This window comes from Panulirus ornatus, chromosome 2 (genome assembly GCF_036320965.1).
Source record: "Panulirus ornatus isolate Po-2019 chromosome 2, ASM3632096v1, whole genome shotgun sequence".
In the NCBI taxonomy this organism is placed as follows: Eukaryota; Metazoa; Arthropoda; class Malacostraca; order Decapoda; family Palinuridae; genus Panulirus; species Panulirus ornatus.
This window is the reverse complement of record NC_092225.1, coordinates 64,709,329-64,727,155: the sequence shown is the minus strand read 5'-3', so window position 1 is coordinate 64,727,155 and position 17,827 is coordinate 64,709,329. Positions and strand designations below refer to the sequence as shown.

General features: G+C 42.6%; 1 protein-coding gene across 1 annotated transcript in view; it reads left to right on the top strand.

Annotated features, from left to right (window-relative positions):
* LOC139756746 (uncharacterized) overlaps window positions 1-17,827 on the top strand; it is a 194,561-nt gene that overhangs the window by 167,878 nt on the left and 8,856 nt on the right. Inside the window, exons 7-10 of the mRNA XM_071676496.1 lie at window positions 3,332-3,463; window positions 3,594-3,769; window positions 3,962-4,133; window positions 5,776-5,987. Of these exons, the coding sequence (XP_071532597.1) occupies window positions 3,332-3,463; window positions 3,594-3,769; window positions 3,962-4,133; window positions 5,776-5,987 (692 nt within the window). The remainder of the gene's footprint in view (window positions 1-3,331; window positions 3,464-3,593; window positions 3,770-3,961; window positions 4,134-5,775; window positions 5,988-17,827) is intronic.

Below are 17,827 nucleotides of genomic sequence, written 5' to 3'. Positions count from 1 at the left end.
TCGATGTGACGTCTCCCTCGTTCATCTCACGTGGCAGGGACATCATTCATCGTCGCCCTAACGTGTTCTTGTCCCTCTTGCTTACGTAAGACAAAGAATACAACTCCAGAGATTAAAGGAAAAAGAGGAGGAAAAGAAAATGAGGAAGAAAGAGATTTTAGCAAGAGCTTAACTTCCTCTGGGTCTGTTACCCTGATGATGGTACGTATGTGACGCTCCCTGATGATGGTACATATGTGACGCTCCCTGATGATGCTACGTATGTGACCTCCCTGATGATGGTGCACATGTGACGCTCCCTGATGATGGTACGTATGTGACGCTCCCTGATGATGGTACGTATGTGACGCTCCCTGATGATGGTACGTATGTGACGCTCCCTGATGATGGTACGCATGTGACGCTCCCTGGTGACGGAGGTCGCATGTCTGGTGGCGGTGGTACGATCTCCCGCCACTCTTCGTCTTTTTAACTTCATCATCAAGTCTTAGTCTTCACTTATCACTGTTGTTTTTGTCGTCGGATCAATTAGGAGTCTGCCTGGCAAGGGTTCTTGCGCTCCTCTTAATGGCTCTGTTGGTCTTCATCGTATTGTGGAGTTGTCACACTTTCTTCTATTATTTTCTCGTTTAGTGTCCTCGTCTCCTTCACTTCAAGTATTCAATGTCATGTATGAGTTTCCTATTCTCTTACTCTATTAGAGAGATATGTATAAACGAATAAGTGAATCATTTTCTTCTTTTTTTTTCAACTTCATTTGTTAACGTCAACCGCTGCGGCAATTTAGAAGTTCTCGAAGCTGTTTTTTTTTTTTTTTGTAGACATCTTGCTGGAGATAAGAGCAGTACGCCCAGACAGCAATACATCACCCACAAACCAGTTCAGCTGCTAAAGTGACAGGTGCGTGGCTGTCAACAATATCTCTTGTGTTTACCTTTGGGGAAATTCTCCTCAATTTGTTGACTGTCACTTGTTGGTAGACATTGAGGTCCGCATCGTTAAGACAAATCGGTACACTCACAAAAAAAAAGAAAAAAAAGATTATAAAATAAAATATTGAAGTGGTCGTCTCGACCAGCTCTCCACTACCATAAAGAGGGAACAGTCGTCTGCTAAGATCCGGCAGCACAAGGTGCGTTCCGATCTGAATCTCGGTACAGGACTCGGAATAGTTGTGTGTCCCATCGCAGGAGTGTAGCATATGGTCTCTGATCTCCTTCCTCTTATTCATATATTTTTCCATGACCTGCAGCCTAACTCTGGTTTAGTGAAGATGGGTTTGACCCTGTCCGCAGGAGTCAGGTCAAAGGGTAATGATGTCGGTGGTGTAGTGAATACGAGGGTGTAATGAAGAAAGCCTTTGAATTCAACCCGAGAGTCAGGTCAAAGGCCGTTGCTGTTCAGTATGGTGAGGATGAGGGATTAGCGAAACTATGATTGTATATAGAAGAAAGTGAAATGAAAATAGCTTTCTACTTAACCCGCAAGGGTCAAGTCGATGGGTATTAGTATCGAGGGGGGAATGAGGATGAGTTTATAGTTAAGATGAGGATGTAGTGAAGATGAGAGTGTATTAGAGATGACCTTTGACCGGTCCCATAAGGGTCTGATCAGAATCCATTCAGTCGAGGGTGTAGTGAATGTGAGGATATAATGAAGATGGCCTTTTGACCTAACTCTTAAAGATCACTTGCAGACGAAGATGAATTCGTCGAGGGTGAAATAAATTTCGGTTTATCGATAGTATAGTGAAGATGAATCTGGTGGTGTCATCCACCGCACTGAACGAGAGTGATAGTGGCAACGGAGACATGTTGCATTCGCTAGCAAATGTTGGCGTTTCTGATGTTAATGAGAACTGGTTAGAGCATGAACTTAAAGATAGGTCGTAGCCTGGCCTAACTTTGTATATCAGAAAGACTATTTATACACCATTATCTAGTTGAGCAAAGTTGCTTCACCTGGTTTACAGAAATGATACAATCGATAAGATCAGGTTCTGAGATCTTACCTCATTGCCAAAAAAAAGCAAAAAGAAAAAAATCGCTTTTATGAAGATATCAATTTTCATCGGCGCCTGCCTCCAGTCGAGCCCTGATGTGCACCACTGGTAACTGTTTCATTACTTACATCGTCCTCCGGTATGTCTGTAAGGACGAGAAGCTTTGCTTTTTTCCTAGCCAGCTTTCCCAAGTGTCAGCGACTGTATCATCTGGCTTATGTAAATACCAGCGTCGTCGACTCACTGAAGTGAACATGAACAGTCCGATAGATACATGATCAACATTTCCTGCGTCTAATTCTTTTTCTTAAGTAGTGATCAACATGACTTGGTCAAAACATACCCCAGTCGTGACCAGCTCGATCCAAAGAGAATAGAACATGAGAAGAAGGATGACGAAATTGATCAGAGCTTCTTGAGTGTTTGTGGGCCAGATTCTTAAAGGTAGAAAGGTTGTAGTAAGATGAAAGGACGAGAAGAGGTAGAGAATACCACAGCAACACTGTCTATGGTATGAAGGAGGTATGAAGGAGGTATCGTAACAGAGGCATCGTAATAGAGTTGTAGATACCCCGTAATGAAAAGTGGAGTCTGGAGTAACTTCAGGAAAAGACGAGTAGAGTTGACAAGTAGATAGGTACTAGAGTGACCCCATATGATAATACACTGTAGTTTATCATCCTCATGAGTTACCAGGTGCTGGATCCTCTAATGCTTACTCTTATTTATCATTACAAGAATTCGTTCATTACGTAGTAAACCAAATAATGGACAACAGAATTCACTGATTCAGGATTATCAAAATGATCAGGTTGACTGGTAAATGGATATTGTAATGTCCATAATTAGTCGTACACCTGCCTGGGTGGTATGAGCACCAGTATCTAATGATGTCTGTCAACTTTATCACAGCTGGTTGCTCTGGGGGTAGGTATCATTGCTTATCTATCGTCTGTAGATTCTTCTGGATGTGTTGAGCAAACTTGAATAGATAGAGAGGTGAGCACTGAAAGCAATAGTTAGTCTTATAGCAAGATTCGCAGAATGTGTGTCAAAACCAGCGTAGCCTAACTGTATTTAAGCTGGTGATATGCCCTGGAGGAATCTGTGTACAGTAGTAAACAGCTGCTGTAAGAAGAGCCAACAACTCATTTACCTGCAGAACTTTAATTGTTCGTCACTATTTTGGATCAAGTTTAGTCTTGTTATACGACCTAACCTCCGAGAGTCTATGTAAGCTTCCTCACTTAGCCTCTGTCTCAACATTAAGCATCCATAGCCCAAGATGACAAAGAACTGTGTAACAATTTTGACTCCTTGACCCCTCAGGATGGTTCGCCATAGTGACCAGCGACGGCCACACGGCGCCCTTTTTCTCCACAGTGGAGCAGGTCGCCATGAGTCAAGTGTCCTTCTTCCTCACTCGCTACGACGTGCCCGCCTACACCAACCTGCACGATGGTGAGCTGCTATATCCCGCCTGTAAATGATACCCTTGTCTCATGATACATTGCCCACTACTGCCCATTAATTCCACCCGTCGTCCCCACAATTGATGTAACAAAGTAGTTTCCCCCCTTTGTCATCATAGAAAATGGACGTGTAACATATCAGAAAACGGTAGTTCAGAGCGGCCACGTCCTCAAGCTCTTGGGGATCTATGAAGACCTCAACGCCAAGAAGACCAACAGCGGAGGAAGAGGTCGCGACGCCGCCTCTGTCTTCACCTGCAACAAATATGCCCAATGTCTCAACTACAGGAACGAGGTTAGTATTGCCGACATTCATCTGTCGTACATCATACCTTACTGAAAGGCATGTTGTAGGTTTCTGATATCTATATGATTAATATCTTACTATTCAAGCTAACCATTTGATGCAGTACTTTCACTAATGACGTGCACATGCTGACTCTTCTGTTCTCGCAAGCACGTCTGCATCCAGTTCTTCTGCTTGCAGGTTGTGTTCTTGCCGTTCTCTGCGTCTGGTCGGTTCTACACGACGGCCCACAAGACCAGCAAGAACCCCAACCACGTGTACTTGATGGCTCACATCCTGAGGAACCACAAGCTGCCCCTCACCGTCCGTCTCGTCTGTGGCTACATGCCTCGTGTACCTTGTAACTTTACTGGTAGGTGGACCACTGTAGCTTTACTGGTAGGTGGAACACTGTAGCTTTACTGGTAGGTGGACCACTCTAGCTTTACTGGTAGGTGGACCACTCTAGCTTTACTGGTAGGTGGGACCACTGTAGCTTTACTGGTAGGTGGACCACTGTAGCTTTACTGGTAGGTGGACCACTGTAGCTTTACTGGTAGGTGGACCACTGTAGCTTTACTGGTAGGTGGACCACTGTAGCTTTACTGGTAGGTGGACTACTGTAGCTTTACTGGTAGGTGGAACACTGTAGCTTTACTGGTAGGTGGACCACTGTAGCTTTACTGGCAGGTGGACCACTGTAGCTTTACTGGTAGGTGGACCACTGTAGCTTTACTGGTAGGTGGACCACTCTAACTTTACTGGTAGGTGGACCACTGTAGCTTTACTGGTAGGTGGACCACTGTAGCTTTACTGGTAGGTGGACCACTGTAGCTTTACTGATAGGTGGACCACTGCAGTTTTACTGGTAGATGGAACACTGTAGCTTTACTGGTAGTTGGAGCACTGTAGCTTTACTGGTAGGTGGACCACTGTAGCTTTACTGGTAAGTGGAACACTGTAGCTTTACTGGTAGGTGGACCACTGACGCTTTACTGGTAGGTGGACCACTGTAGCTTTACTAGTAGATGGAGCACTGTAACTGTACTGATAGGTGAACCACTGTAGCTTTACTGGCAGGAGGGAATTTGTAGTTTTACTTGCCAGAGGTTCTCTTTACCTATAGTAGTAGGTGGACCACTATAACTTTACTGGAAGGCATTTCGTGAAGCTTTACTTTGTAAGTGGCCCCTTTTGCTTTATTGGTAGATGACCCACTGCGACTCTACTAACAAGTGGACTCCCTGGAGAGAGATAGGCTTCTAAAGTTCTACCAGTCTGTGGTTTGCCATAGCTCTGCGCGCAGGTGATTACCAAGAGAGTTAGTGTTTATTAGTCTTACTTGTTTTTCTACTGACTGATAACCTGTGTAGTTCATGCAGGTAGATGGAAGGTATAACTTTTATCATTTTCTACTACATATGAGTGCATATAACTGTATGTGCTGAGACGTAACCCCCTTCCCTGTAGCTTTACCCGGAGATGACCTGTAGCGCTTACTAAAGCATCATGTCCATTACCTGTGTATCTGGCAAGTTGTCCACATTGCACAGAATTCCTATCTTACTGAAGTATGACAATGTTAATCCAAGCGTGTGGCTCACACCCTCCCTCTGCTAACCTCTCTACCAGTTCTCTTATATCTTCTGCTAATAACCCACTTTCGTGGTGGCGTCTTATAGTTTACTTTGATGCCCCTCTTCAGGCAGATGTGGGTCGTATTTATCATGAGTGGTTGTATCGACCAGGCATAACTAATACTCAAGACCAATGCACGCTTCAGGTTCGTATTGGCCATGACTCTAACAAGTTCTTTTTTTTTTTTTATTTCAGCGAAGATGTGGCTCTTACAATATCCCTATCATAATCTTCGTTTCAGTAACGCGTTCTTCTGTGGTGTGGCCCACACGATTCACTGAAAGCCCTCTAACTCAGCCGTGACCTATGTTTATCAGTACTCCTCCTCTCCCTATGGTTAACCCCCTGTCACTCACTAAATGCCCTTCACTCCCCAGGTGTACTGCGCCTGGAGCAGGCACAGAAGGAAGCAGTGATCCTGGCCTGCACCATGACCAACGAGGCTCGGGCCACACTTTTCGAGATAGATGTGTCGTCCAACTTCGTCCTGGCGCCAGTGAAGGACCCAATCTTCCCTAAGACACCCATCTTCCTCAAGACGGTCTCTTACTGCGAGGACGAAGCTGACGCCTGGAGGAGGCAGATCAAGGTGGGCGTCGACTGGGTCCACTAGTGCATGCCCTAGCCTTCTCCTGGTGCATGTAAGTCTTTTTCACTGGATTCTGGTGCTTAGAACTGATAACATGAGCACTTGGCTTAACCCGGGTGGGGAATAAATTATCTTCCGCATGTTACCCGTTGTAAGCTCTCTCGTGGTGCTTGTATTTTCTTACTTGGGCCATTAAACCATCTCTGGTGCTGGGAACTCGTGCTGCCTCGCTAACCTGCCCTTGTTAACAGTCTAACATAAGAGAACTCTGGGTATATATGTTGCCAGACGATGTTCTCTTTACATATTTAATATACATAGTATGTAATATAATTTGATGATTTACATATGTTAGAACATGTAATATTCACATGTAAATCAACCTAAACAAGTGTACCACTGCATGTTTGAGAGTCAAACCCAGGCTACGGAGAACAGCAAGCGAACAGCGTACCAATGGACCATCGATGGAACAAAATCTATCACTCTGGAACTGATAGCTACAGCTGCAGCGCCACGCCCGCTCACTATAGGCGTGTAAGGGGTGTGGAGCTGTAGATGTACCAGGTACAGAGCAACAATTCTGTCTCATCGGTGGTCCAATGGTAAGCTGTCCACCTGCTTTTCTCAAACATGGTCGCACCTTCCAAGATCCAAAAGCTACACTCGGGGTTCACATACAACACTGTGCTGGAAGTAGCAAAGGACATGTAGTCGTAGCCTCAGAGGCCACTTTGAGGCCACAGATTGAAGCCATGATTTGCAGTATAGCCAAACAGGACGATCAGTTGGTCTGATATCATTGTGTGCAGACACAACTTTGCACGGGTAGAAGCAAGGGTTATAGTGAGTTAAAAGTCATCCCAAGCGAATAGAATAACCAAACTGGTCTTAGAGAAGACCTAGGGAGAGCCTTGGGAAGACCTTGGAGAGACCCGGGTACAAACTTAGAGCGACCTGCGTAAGACCTGAAGTCGAACTACGGATGATATGTTGGAGTACTTGAGGAACACCTGGCGAGTATCTGGAAAAGACCTTGGAAGGATCTTGGAATGACTTCCAGACCAGGGGATGACCTGATAAGGAACTTGGAAAGATTCCTGGAAAACCTGAAGAAGATTTCAAGAAGACCTGGGGATGACCTTAGGAAAAAGTTGAGAGGATCTACTTGAGAATTTGCTCTTGTGTTTATTTCATATCCTTTGCCAACCAAACCATAGTACTTACAGGCCCCGGACTGGCCTGAATTCAAGGCCGTTTTGAGGCCAACAAAAGCTGCTATCCTTTTTCCAGGCAACAGACGAAGAGGGGCCGCATCCTCTTAATGCACCGAAACCAAAGTTCCATATCCACAACCACGCTCCACACACCTTTCCGTGGTTTAACCCGGACGCTTCACATTCCCTAGTTCAGTCCATGGACAACACGTCGACCCCTGTACATCACATCGTTTTAATTCACTCTATCCTGTGCACGCCTTTCACCCGCTTGCATGTTCAGGCCTCTACCAATCAAAATAGTTTTCACTCCATCCTTATATTTCCAGTTTGGTCTCCCCGTTTTCCTTGTTCCTTCCACTTCTGACACAAATATCTTCTTTGTCAACCTTTCTTCACTCATTCTCTCAATATGTCCAAACCATTTCAGCACACACTCATCAGCTTTCTCAACCGATTCCTCTTTATTGCCACACCTATTTCTAACTCTTTCATTACTCACTCGATCAAACCACTTCACATAATATATTGCCCTCAAACATTTCATTGCTAACACATCTACCCTCCTCCGCACAGTCTTATCTACAGCCCATATCTCGCATCCATATGATAATGTTGGAACTACTACACCTTCAGACTTACCTATTTTTCCATTCCCATATAACGATTTCTCTTTCTACACATTCTTCAGTGCTCCCAGGACCTTTGCCCCCTCATACACCCTATGACTTAACTCTGCTTTAATGGTTCCATTCGCTGTCAGGTCCACTTCCAGATATCTAAAACACTTCCTCAAGTTTTTCTCCATTAAGACTCACATCCCACCTAAACTGTCCCTCAACCCTATTATCAAATTTATTCTCAACTCTCTCCTTTCACACACCCTACCAAACTCAGTCACCAGCTTCTTCAATTTCTCACTCTACTCAGCCACCAGTGCTGTATCATCAGCAAGCAATAACTGACTTTTTCACAGACTCTCTCATTCCCAACAGATTGCATCCTCGCCTCTTTCTGTAAAACTCTCGAGTCTACCTCCCTTACATCCATAGACAAATTAAACAAAAATTGTGACGTCTCACACCCGTGCCGCAGACCAACCTTTACGTGGAACCATTCGCTCTCTTCCTGCATATGCACATACCTTACAACCTTGATAAAAACTTATCACTGCTTCTAGCAGCTTTCCTTTCACACCGTGTATTCTTAACACAATTTACTACGCATCTCTAACACCAGATCCAAAAATGCCACATACACACCTATCCGTTTCTCTAGCATTTCTCACATACATTCTTCATTGGAAGTCCTTGGTCCACGCATCCTCTACCACTTCTGAAACCACACTGCTCCTTCCCAATATGATGATCTGTACATTCCTTCACCCTCTCAATCAATGGCCTCCCATACAACTTACCAGATACACTCAACAAACTTATACCTTTGTAGTCTGGACACTCGCCATTATGCCTCTTGCCTTCATATAGTGGCACTATACATGCACTCCGCCAGTCCTCAGGCACCTTACTATCATCCATACATACAGTGAAAATCCTTACCAGCCAATCAGCAAAACAGTCACCCACTTTCTTAATGAATTCAACAGCAATACCATACACTCTAGCCGCCTTTCCATATTCTATTCGTTGTAAGGCTCTCACCACACCACACCACACTCCATGACTCTTACTTTGCATATCACCCGACCAAAAACCCTGCATCTGCCACCCTACCATCAAACACATTCAACAGTCCTTCAGAATACTCACTCCATCTCCTCTTCACTTCATCACTATCTGTTTCCACTTTCCCTTTTGCCCCCCTCGCAGATGTTCTGATCTGTTGCCTTGTTTTTCGCACATTATTAACCTCCTTTCGAACTATCTTATTCTCTTTATAATAGGGTTTACTGATACTCGCTTACCCCAACTCTCATGTGCCCTCTTTTTTTCAGCCCCTGCACCTTCCTTTTGACCTCCTGCCGCTTTCTCTTATACATACCCCATTATTTGTACTCCTTTCTTGTAGGTATTACTCCAACGGCTCCTTTTTCTCTTTCCCTAGCAATATACTTCTTCATCTCACCACTCGCTACCCTTTCTAATATGCCCACCTCCCGCTTTGCGGATGCCTCAAGTATCTCTTGCACATACCATTATCTTTTCCCTAAATACCTTCAATTCCTCATCCACTCCCCTCACGTCATTTGCTCCCACCTTTTGCCATTCCACACTCAGTTCTCTTGGTATTTCTTCACACAAGTCTCCTTTCCAAGCTCACTTACTTTCACCACTCTCTTCTCACCGATTTTGTTTCCTCCTTACCTACACCTTTACAAATTTTTATCTTTGCCTTTACAAGATAATGATCAAACACTCCACCGGCTGCTCCTCTTAGCATCTTGTATCCAAAGGTCTATTTTTCACACGCCTGTCATTTAACCAGGTATTTCCAGTCACTAGTTTTTTTCAGCAAACAACTCCATTAGCAGTTCACCTTTCCATTCACATCACTGAATGCCACACGCACCCCAATTATTCCCTCAACTGCCACATTACTCACCTTCGTATTCAAATCACCCATCACTATCACCCGGTCTCTTGCACCAAAACTGCTTACACACCCACTCAGCTGCTTCCAAATCACTTGCCTCTCATTTTTCTATTTATGACTAGGTGCATAAGCACCAATAATCACCCATCTTTCGCCATCCACTTTGAGGAGGATGAGCACTACCTTCTTGGTTCCTTCTTCTGTTCCTTCTCTCAGACATTCAAATACAAGAAGGGGAAGGTTTCCATCTCCCCGCTCCCCTCCATTTTAATCGCCTTCCAAGACACAAAGGAATACGGAGATAGAATTCTTTCACCCTACTCCAAGGATATATATATATATATATATATATATATATATATATATATATATATATATATATATATATATATATATATATATATTCAGTTATTTATTTATTTAGTTTGCTTAGTCGCTGTGTCCTGTGTTAGCGAGGTAGCGCAAGGAAACAGACGAAAGAATGGTCCAACCCACCCGCATACACATGTATATGCATACACGTCTACACGCGCAAATATACATACCTATACATCTCAATGTATACATATATATACACACACAGACATATACATATATACACATATACATAATTCATACTGTCTGCCTTTATTCATTCCCATCGCCACCTCGCCACACATGGAATAACGACAACCCCCTCCTCCCTCATGTGTGCGAGGTAGCGCTAGGAAAACAACAACAAAGGCCCCATTCGTTCACACTCAGACTCTAGCTGTCATGTAATAATGCACCGAAACCACAGCTCCCTTTCCACATCCAGGCCCTACAGAACTTTCCATGGTTTACACCAGACGCTTCACATGCCCTGGTTCAATCCATTGACAGCACGTCGACCCCGGTATACCACATCGTTCCAATTCACTCTATTCCTTGCACGCCTTTCACCTCCTGCATGTTCAGGCCCCGATCACTCAAAATCTTTTTCGCTCCATCTTTCCACCTCCAATTTGGTCTCCCACTTCTCCTCGTTCCCTCCACCTCTGACACATATATCCTCTTAGTCAATCTTTCCTCACTCATTCTCTCCATGTGACCAAACCATTTCAAAACACCCTCTTCTGCTCTCTCAACCACACTCTTTTTATTACCACACATCTCTCTCACCCTTACATTACTTACTCAATCAAACCACCTCACACCACATATTGTCCTCAAACATCCCATTTCCAGCACATCCACCCTCCTGTGCACAACTCTATCCATAGCCCACGCCTCGCAACCATACAACATTGTTGGAACCACTATTCCTTCAAACATACCCATTTTTGCTTTCCGGGATAATGTTATCGACTTCTACACATTCTTCAAGGCTCCCAAAATTTTCGCCCCCTCCCCTACCCTATGATTCCCTTCCGCTTCCATGGTTCCATCCGCTGCCAAATCCACTCCCAGATATCTAAAACTCTTCACTTCCTCCAGTTTTTCTCCATTCAAACTTACCTCCCACTTGACTTGACTCTCAACCCTACTGTACCTAATAACCTTACTCTTATTCACATTTACTCTCAACTTTCTTCTTTCACACACTTTACCAAACTCAGTCACCAGCTTCTGCAGTTTCTCACATGAATCAGCCACCAGTGCTGTATCATCAGCGAACAACAACTGACTCACTTCCCAAGCTCTCTCATCCACAACAGACTTCATACTTGCCCCCCTTTCCGAAACTCTTGCATTCACCTCCCTAACAACCCCATCCATAAACAAATTAAACAACCATGGAGACATCACACACCCCTGCTGCAAACCTACATTCACTGAGAACCAATCACTTTCCTCTCTTCCTACACGTACACATGCCTTACATCCTCGATAAAAACTTTTCACTGCTTCTAACAACTTGCCTACCACACCATATATTCTTAATACCTTCCACAGAGCATCTCTATCAACTCTATCATATGCCTTCTCCAGATCCATAAATGCTACATACAAATCCATTTGCTTTTCTAAGTATTTCTCACAAACATTCTTCAGAGCAAACACCTGATCCACACATCCTCTACCACTTCTGAAGCCACACTGCTTTTCCCCAATCTGATGCTCTGTATATATATATATATATATATATATATATATATATATATATATATATATATATATATATATATATATATATATATATATATATATATATATATTCCTATGAGTCCACGGGGAAATTGAGACACGATAAGTTCAAAGGGCACTTTCCTTTAATAATCACATCATCAGGGGAGACACAAGAGAGAAATATAAGTCAGTTGATATACATCGAAGAGACGAAGCTAGGACGCCATTTGGTAAACATGTTTACTAAATGATGTGATTATTACACAAAAGTGCTCTTGGGAACTTATCGTGTTTCATTTTCCCCGTGGACTCAGAGGAATATCTTGATCACGCGCAAAATTGTGATCCTTTCCGATATAAATATATATATATATATATATATATATATATATATATATATATATATATATATATATATATGATATATACATATATATATATACTTATACATATGTACATATATATATATATATATATATATATATATATATATATATATCATAGAAACCTCCAACAGCCAGGATCGAACCCGGGACCCCTGTGCCACAGGCGGAAATGCTACCGCTAGGCTATGATCGCAAGACACTCACATGTTTACTAAATGGGGTCCTAGCCACGTCTCTTAGTTGTATATCAACTGACTTATCTTTCTCTCTTGTGTCTTCCCTGATCATGTGATTATCACACGAAAGTGCACTAGGGAGCTTATCATGTTTCATTTTCACCGTGGACTCATGGGAATATACTTGATCACGCGCAAAATTGTGTTCTTTTCCAATATATATATATGAATATATATATATATATATATATATATATATATATATATATATATATATATATATATATATATATATATATATATATATATATATATATATATATATATATATATGCCACCCAGGGTAGTACTACCGGCCTGACAAAGGAGCGTCAAAGTGGTGCCTGGAACCATCTTACACTCTCAATGTTAGGAATACTGGTCTCACATTCTGTCTCATCGAAACAGTGCTACCAGGCTAGTCCTACCATCTTCTCCTTACAAGCACCATACAACAACTACGCAGACCTTGTTTTTTTAAGAAGATAAGAACATAAGAAGTGAAGTCTTGAGTGTGTCCAACCTACAACCAACCGCCTGAACCCATAAACACATCCAACTTTCGTTTAAAGCCACCTAAAGACTCACGTATCCTCCACTACTGTACTTGGCAGTTTCTTCCATAAATCCACTACCCTCTTCCTGAACCAATCTTGACCCACATCCGACCTGAATCTATTTTTTATTCAAATTCAAATCCATTATTTCTTGTCCTATCCGATGGTGCCATTCTAAGAACTTTATTCATGCTACCTTTATTAATGCCCTTCACCCATATTCATTCATATCCCCTCTAGCCCTCCTCCTCTTAAGTGAGTGTAGACTCAGTCTTTTTAACGTTTCTTCATAAATGAGGTTCCTAATTTCAGGGGTCATTTTTGCCATACGCCTTTGCACTCTAAATAATCTATATCAACTGCATAGTATGGAGCCCAAACCTGCACCGCATACTCCAAATGTGGTCTCAGCAACGCAAGATAAAGTTGCAAAAATACTCTAGGAGTTTTACTGCTAACAGTCTTATTAATGAACCGTAACATCCTATTAGCGTTATTACGCACTTTAATACATTGTTGTCGCTGCTTAAGCTCCTTGCTCACCCGTACCCCTAAATCTCTTTCGCATTCTGCTTTCCCGATAGTAATATTGCCCAGTTTATAATCAGTGTTCCTGTTTTTACCACACTAGATATTGTATATTGTACATTTATTTATGTTGAATCCCATTTCCCGTGTGCCCGGTCATTCTGATAATCTTTTTATGTCGCTTTGGAAGTTCACTGAAATTTCACCTGAGTTGATTACGACCCCTATTTTTGTATCATCGGCGAATTTACTTAAGTCGCTGATTATTCCCATATCCAGATCATTAACATATATAACGAACAAGAGAGGTCCCAAGACTGACCCCAGAGGAACACCAATGGTTACATTGCCCCAGTCCGATGTAACTCCGTTGATGCAGATCCTCTGTTTTGTGTCAGTGAGCCACGCCCGAGTCCAATTAGATACACAACCCCCGATGCCGTGTGCCGCTATTTTTCCAAGTAGATGCTCATGAGGTACTCTGTCAAAAGCCTTACTTAAGTCTAAGTATACCGTATCATAGCTCTTACCCTGATCAACAGTTTCAAATGCTTTATTAATGAAGGAGAGAAGGTTACTGAGACATGATTTCCCTTTTGTAAACCCATGTTGAGAATCCCTAACGAGATCATGATTCTCCAAGTGTTCCCGCATTTTGTCCGCTATAATTGGTGCAAGAAATTTATCCACGGTAGATGTTAAGCTGACAGGGCGATAATCAGAGGCAATGGATCTATCCCCTTTCTTAAAGATGGGAGCGACATCTGCTGTCCTCCATTGCTTAGGAACTACACCTGATTCCATAGACTGTTTGAACACATCTAAAAGCGGAACATTTACTTCCTCCTTACATTCTTTCAAGACCCTTGCCTAAATACCATCTGGTCCAGGACTATTGTTTACTTTTAATCGTTCTGTTTGCTTTAAGATATCAAACTCATTTATCTTTACATCGTATAGCTTCCCACCTTCGGTCCCCCCGTAAATTTGCTCAGGAACCGAATATTTGTATTCTCCTTCTGCTTAAATACCGATATGAAGTAATTGTTTAAAACATAAGTATTCTTGCCAACTCCTGTCTACTCTAACATTTCTAAGTATCAACATGACAGTGTCCGACAAATTTAAGGCCCCTAATCCACGGTATCATGGGGTACTAAGAATGTCTGGGTTTCTGCCTGACTCTGCTGCCAATGAGAGGGAGGGCTTTGACAGTAGTAGTACCGGCCCCTTCCTCGACCTTTCCCTCTCTGTGAGACCTTCCTCTTTTCCTATTCACTATACCAACATTCGTCGTCTCTCTAGTAACTTCTCCTCAGTTGAACACCGTCTGTCTAGTACCTCTCCTAATATCTTACTTTTCTCTGAGACACAATTGTCTAAAGTTCTCACTAGCCCCTTTCTAACATCCGACAATAACCTCCACTCATGATTCTGTGCTTATTCCAACATCAACACACCTGTTGCACGCCTCAAAGACCTTGAGTTCCCAAACTTTCTTGTTATGTGGCTCAAAGTCTGTCACCCAACTACCGCACTTTCTTGTTTCGCCTATTGCTCTACTAATTCTATATATTTCATATCTTTTTATTGACTATCTAAACTCCTACCATGAAACTGTGACATCCTCTCACCGCGAGCCGAGATCCTCTACCTCGGGGATTTCAACGTTCACCATAGGAGATGGTTGAATTTCTCCCATTCCTAATGATTTAGAGCAAATTATCTCCCACCCTGCGTATATTCCTGACCTCTGTGGCCACTCTCGGAATATACTGGATTTGTTTTTCACCTCTAGTCCATCCCGCTGTAAGTACACAATCTCCCCCCAATTGGTTCATCTGATCACATTTTCATAAGTGTATCTATTCTAACGGCACCTCCCCCTCGAGCAGCCCCTTCTAGGCGTAAATACTGGTACCTCAGCAAAGCTGACTGGAATAACTTACGTAACTTCTTTTCTGACTTTTCTTGGGTAAATTGCCGTCTCCGTCAAACGCATAGCAAAGGTTAATCTTGCGGGAATGGAAGTATTCATCCCCTCTTCCTCCAAGACGACCTCTTCCTACAAGACTACCCCTTCGTCCAGTCCATGGTTCAACCGTTCCTGTTCTGAGGCCATTCAGCCAAGGGATCAGGCATATCGGGCTTGTAAAAACTCTCCTTCCTCTGGCTCTCATTCAACTTTTATCATTGCCCGTAGTCGCTGCAAGCACGTTATCCGCGAGGTAAAACGTTCCTTTATTCAGAGGAAGTACGATAACCTCTCCTCGTCATCCACCGATAGGTCTTTCTGGTCTTTAGCTGAGGGCATCTCTAACAACTTCTGTCGCTCTACGTTTCTTTCATATTTCCGTTTTGACGGTACTATGGCTGTCTCTGCCGTAGACAAGGCAATTCTCTTTGGTTCCCGTTTTTCCTCTAACTCCACCTTGGATGACTCTAACATTCCTTCACTCCCTGATGCTCCTCTTACTAATCTTATGCCCCTTCTTTCTCCGGACACAAACAAGAATTATGGTCCTGACGGCATTCATCCCCTTGTACTCAAAAAGTGTGCCTCTGAACTTGCACCTGTGCTTGCTCGTCTGTTATTTCTATGTTTAAAAACCAAAACTCGTCTTTCTCCTTGGACTGTGCATTGCTACATCCCGTCTCAAAGATGGGTGACCGTTCTGACCTCTCTAACTATCGTCCTGTTGCTTTGACATCTACCATTTTTAAAGTCTTTGAATTCTTCCTCAGCTTCCATATCCTTAAACACCTCGAAAGTTAGTCTTCTCCCAGATCACTAGTATGGCTTCCGTAAAGCGAGATCCTCTGGTGATATTCTTTCCTATCTTAATAATGTTTGGTTATCATCCCTGAAAAATTCTGGTAGTCATTTGTTGTTGCCCTTGACATATCCAAAGCTTCTGACAGAGTGTGGCATTGGGATCTCATCTCTAACCCCTTCCCCCCCTTTTTTAGCTTCCCTCCCTCACTTTTGCTTCTTCGTATCTAGTTTCCTCTCTGGCCGATCTATCCCTGTGGTTGTTGATGGATCAGCCTCCCCCCTTCACCTTTACCCATCAACAGCGGTGTCTCCAAGGTTCTGTACTGTCCTCTACACCTTTTCTCCTTTTTTTCAATGATTTCCTCTCCTCCACGAGCAATCAAATGCACTTATAAACTGACGATTCAATATTGTATTCATTCACATCCTTCAATTCTGCTCCTTCTTCTTCACCTTCTTCAAGAGCCAGTTTCTACCCATCTTTCTGCTGAAAACTCCTCACAATTCTCCTTTTTTACTCTGACGGTTCTGTAATTCTACCTTTTGAATCAACGAACATACTTGGTATTACTGCAACATCAACTCTTTCCTAAAAAAAAAAAACCACATTACGGGAATAGCCAAGTCTGCTTCTAAGAAACTGGGTGTCCTGTTTAGATGTCGAAACTTCTTGTTTTCTAAATAGTTGCTCCATTTATACAAGGAATTGATCTGTCCTTGTATGGAGTACTGCTCTTACATCTGGAGTGGTTTTAGCTCTGCATCCTTACTTGGCAGAGCTGATTAAAAAGTGGTCTGACGTATACACTGTCCAACGCTAACTTCCAAACATGACCCCCTTCCCCTGCGCCGTATTACTTTGGTTTTTGCTCCAAAGAGCTGGCTTCTTGAGTGCCCCCACCACAAGCTAGACCAAACAATATTCGGCAAGCTGCTGCGTCACTGTGTGGCCATCGGCAACTCAAGGGTAGGCCGTTTTGATACCTGCTTCTTTCCCTACACGTCGACGCTTTGGAACTCTCTACCTTCCCATGACTTTCCCAATAACTATGACCTGGCATATTTCAAAAGATAGGCTTTTCAGTTCTTCCAAAATTGGTAAATACTTTCCCTTGTCTTTTCTTTTTCTCTTTCATTATTCTCTCTATATTTCATTTAAGGTCTGGTCTTGATGTGGATTTGTCGGTGCCAGTAGCCTTCAGTATGTATGTATAGATTATACATAATCGCTGTTTCCCACGTCAGCAAGGTAGCACAAGGAAACAGACGAAGAATGGCCCAACCACTCATACACACACACACACACACACACACACACACATATATATACATAAATATATATATATATATATATATATATATATATATATATATATATATATATATATATATATATATATATGTATATATATATATATATATATATATATATAAGTTTGGATGGTATTGCATTGGAATTTATCAAAAAAGGGGGTAACTGTATTGTTGACTGGTTGGTAAGGTTATTTAATGTATGT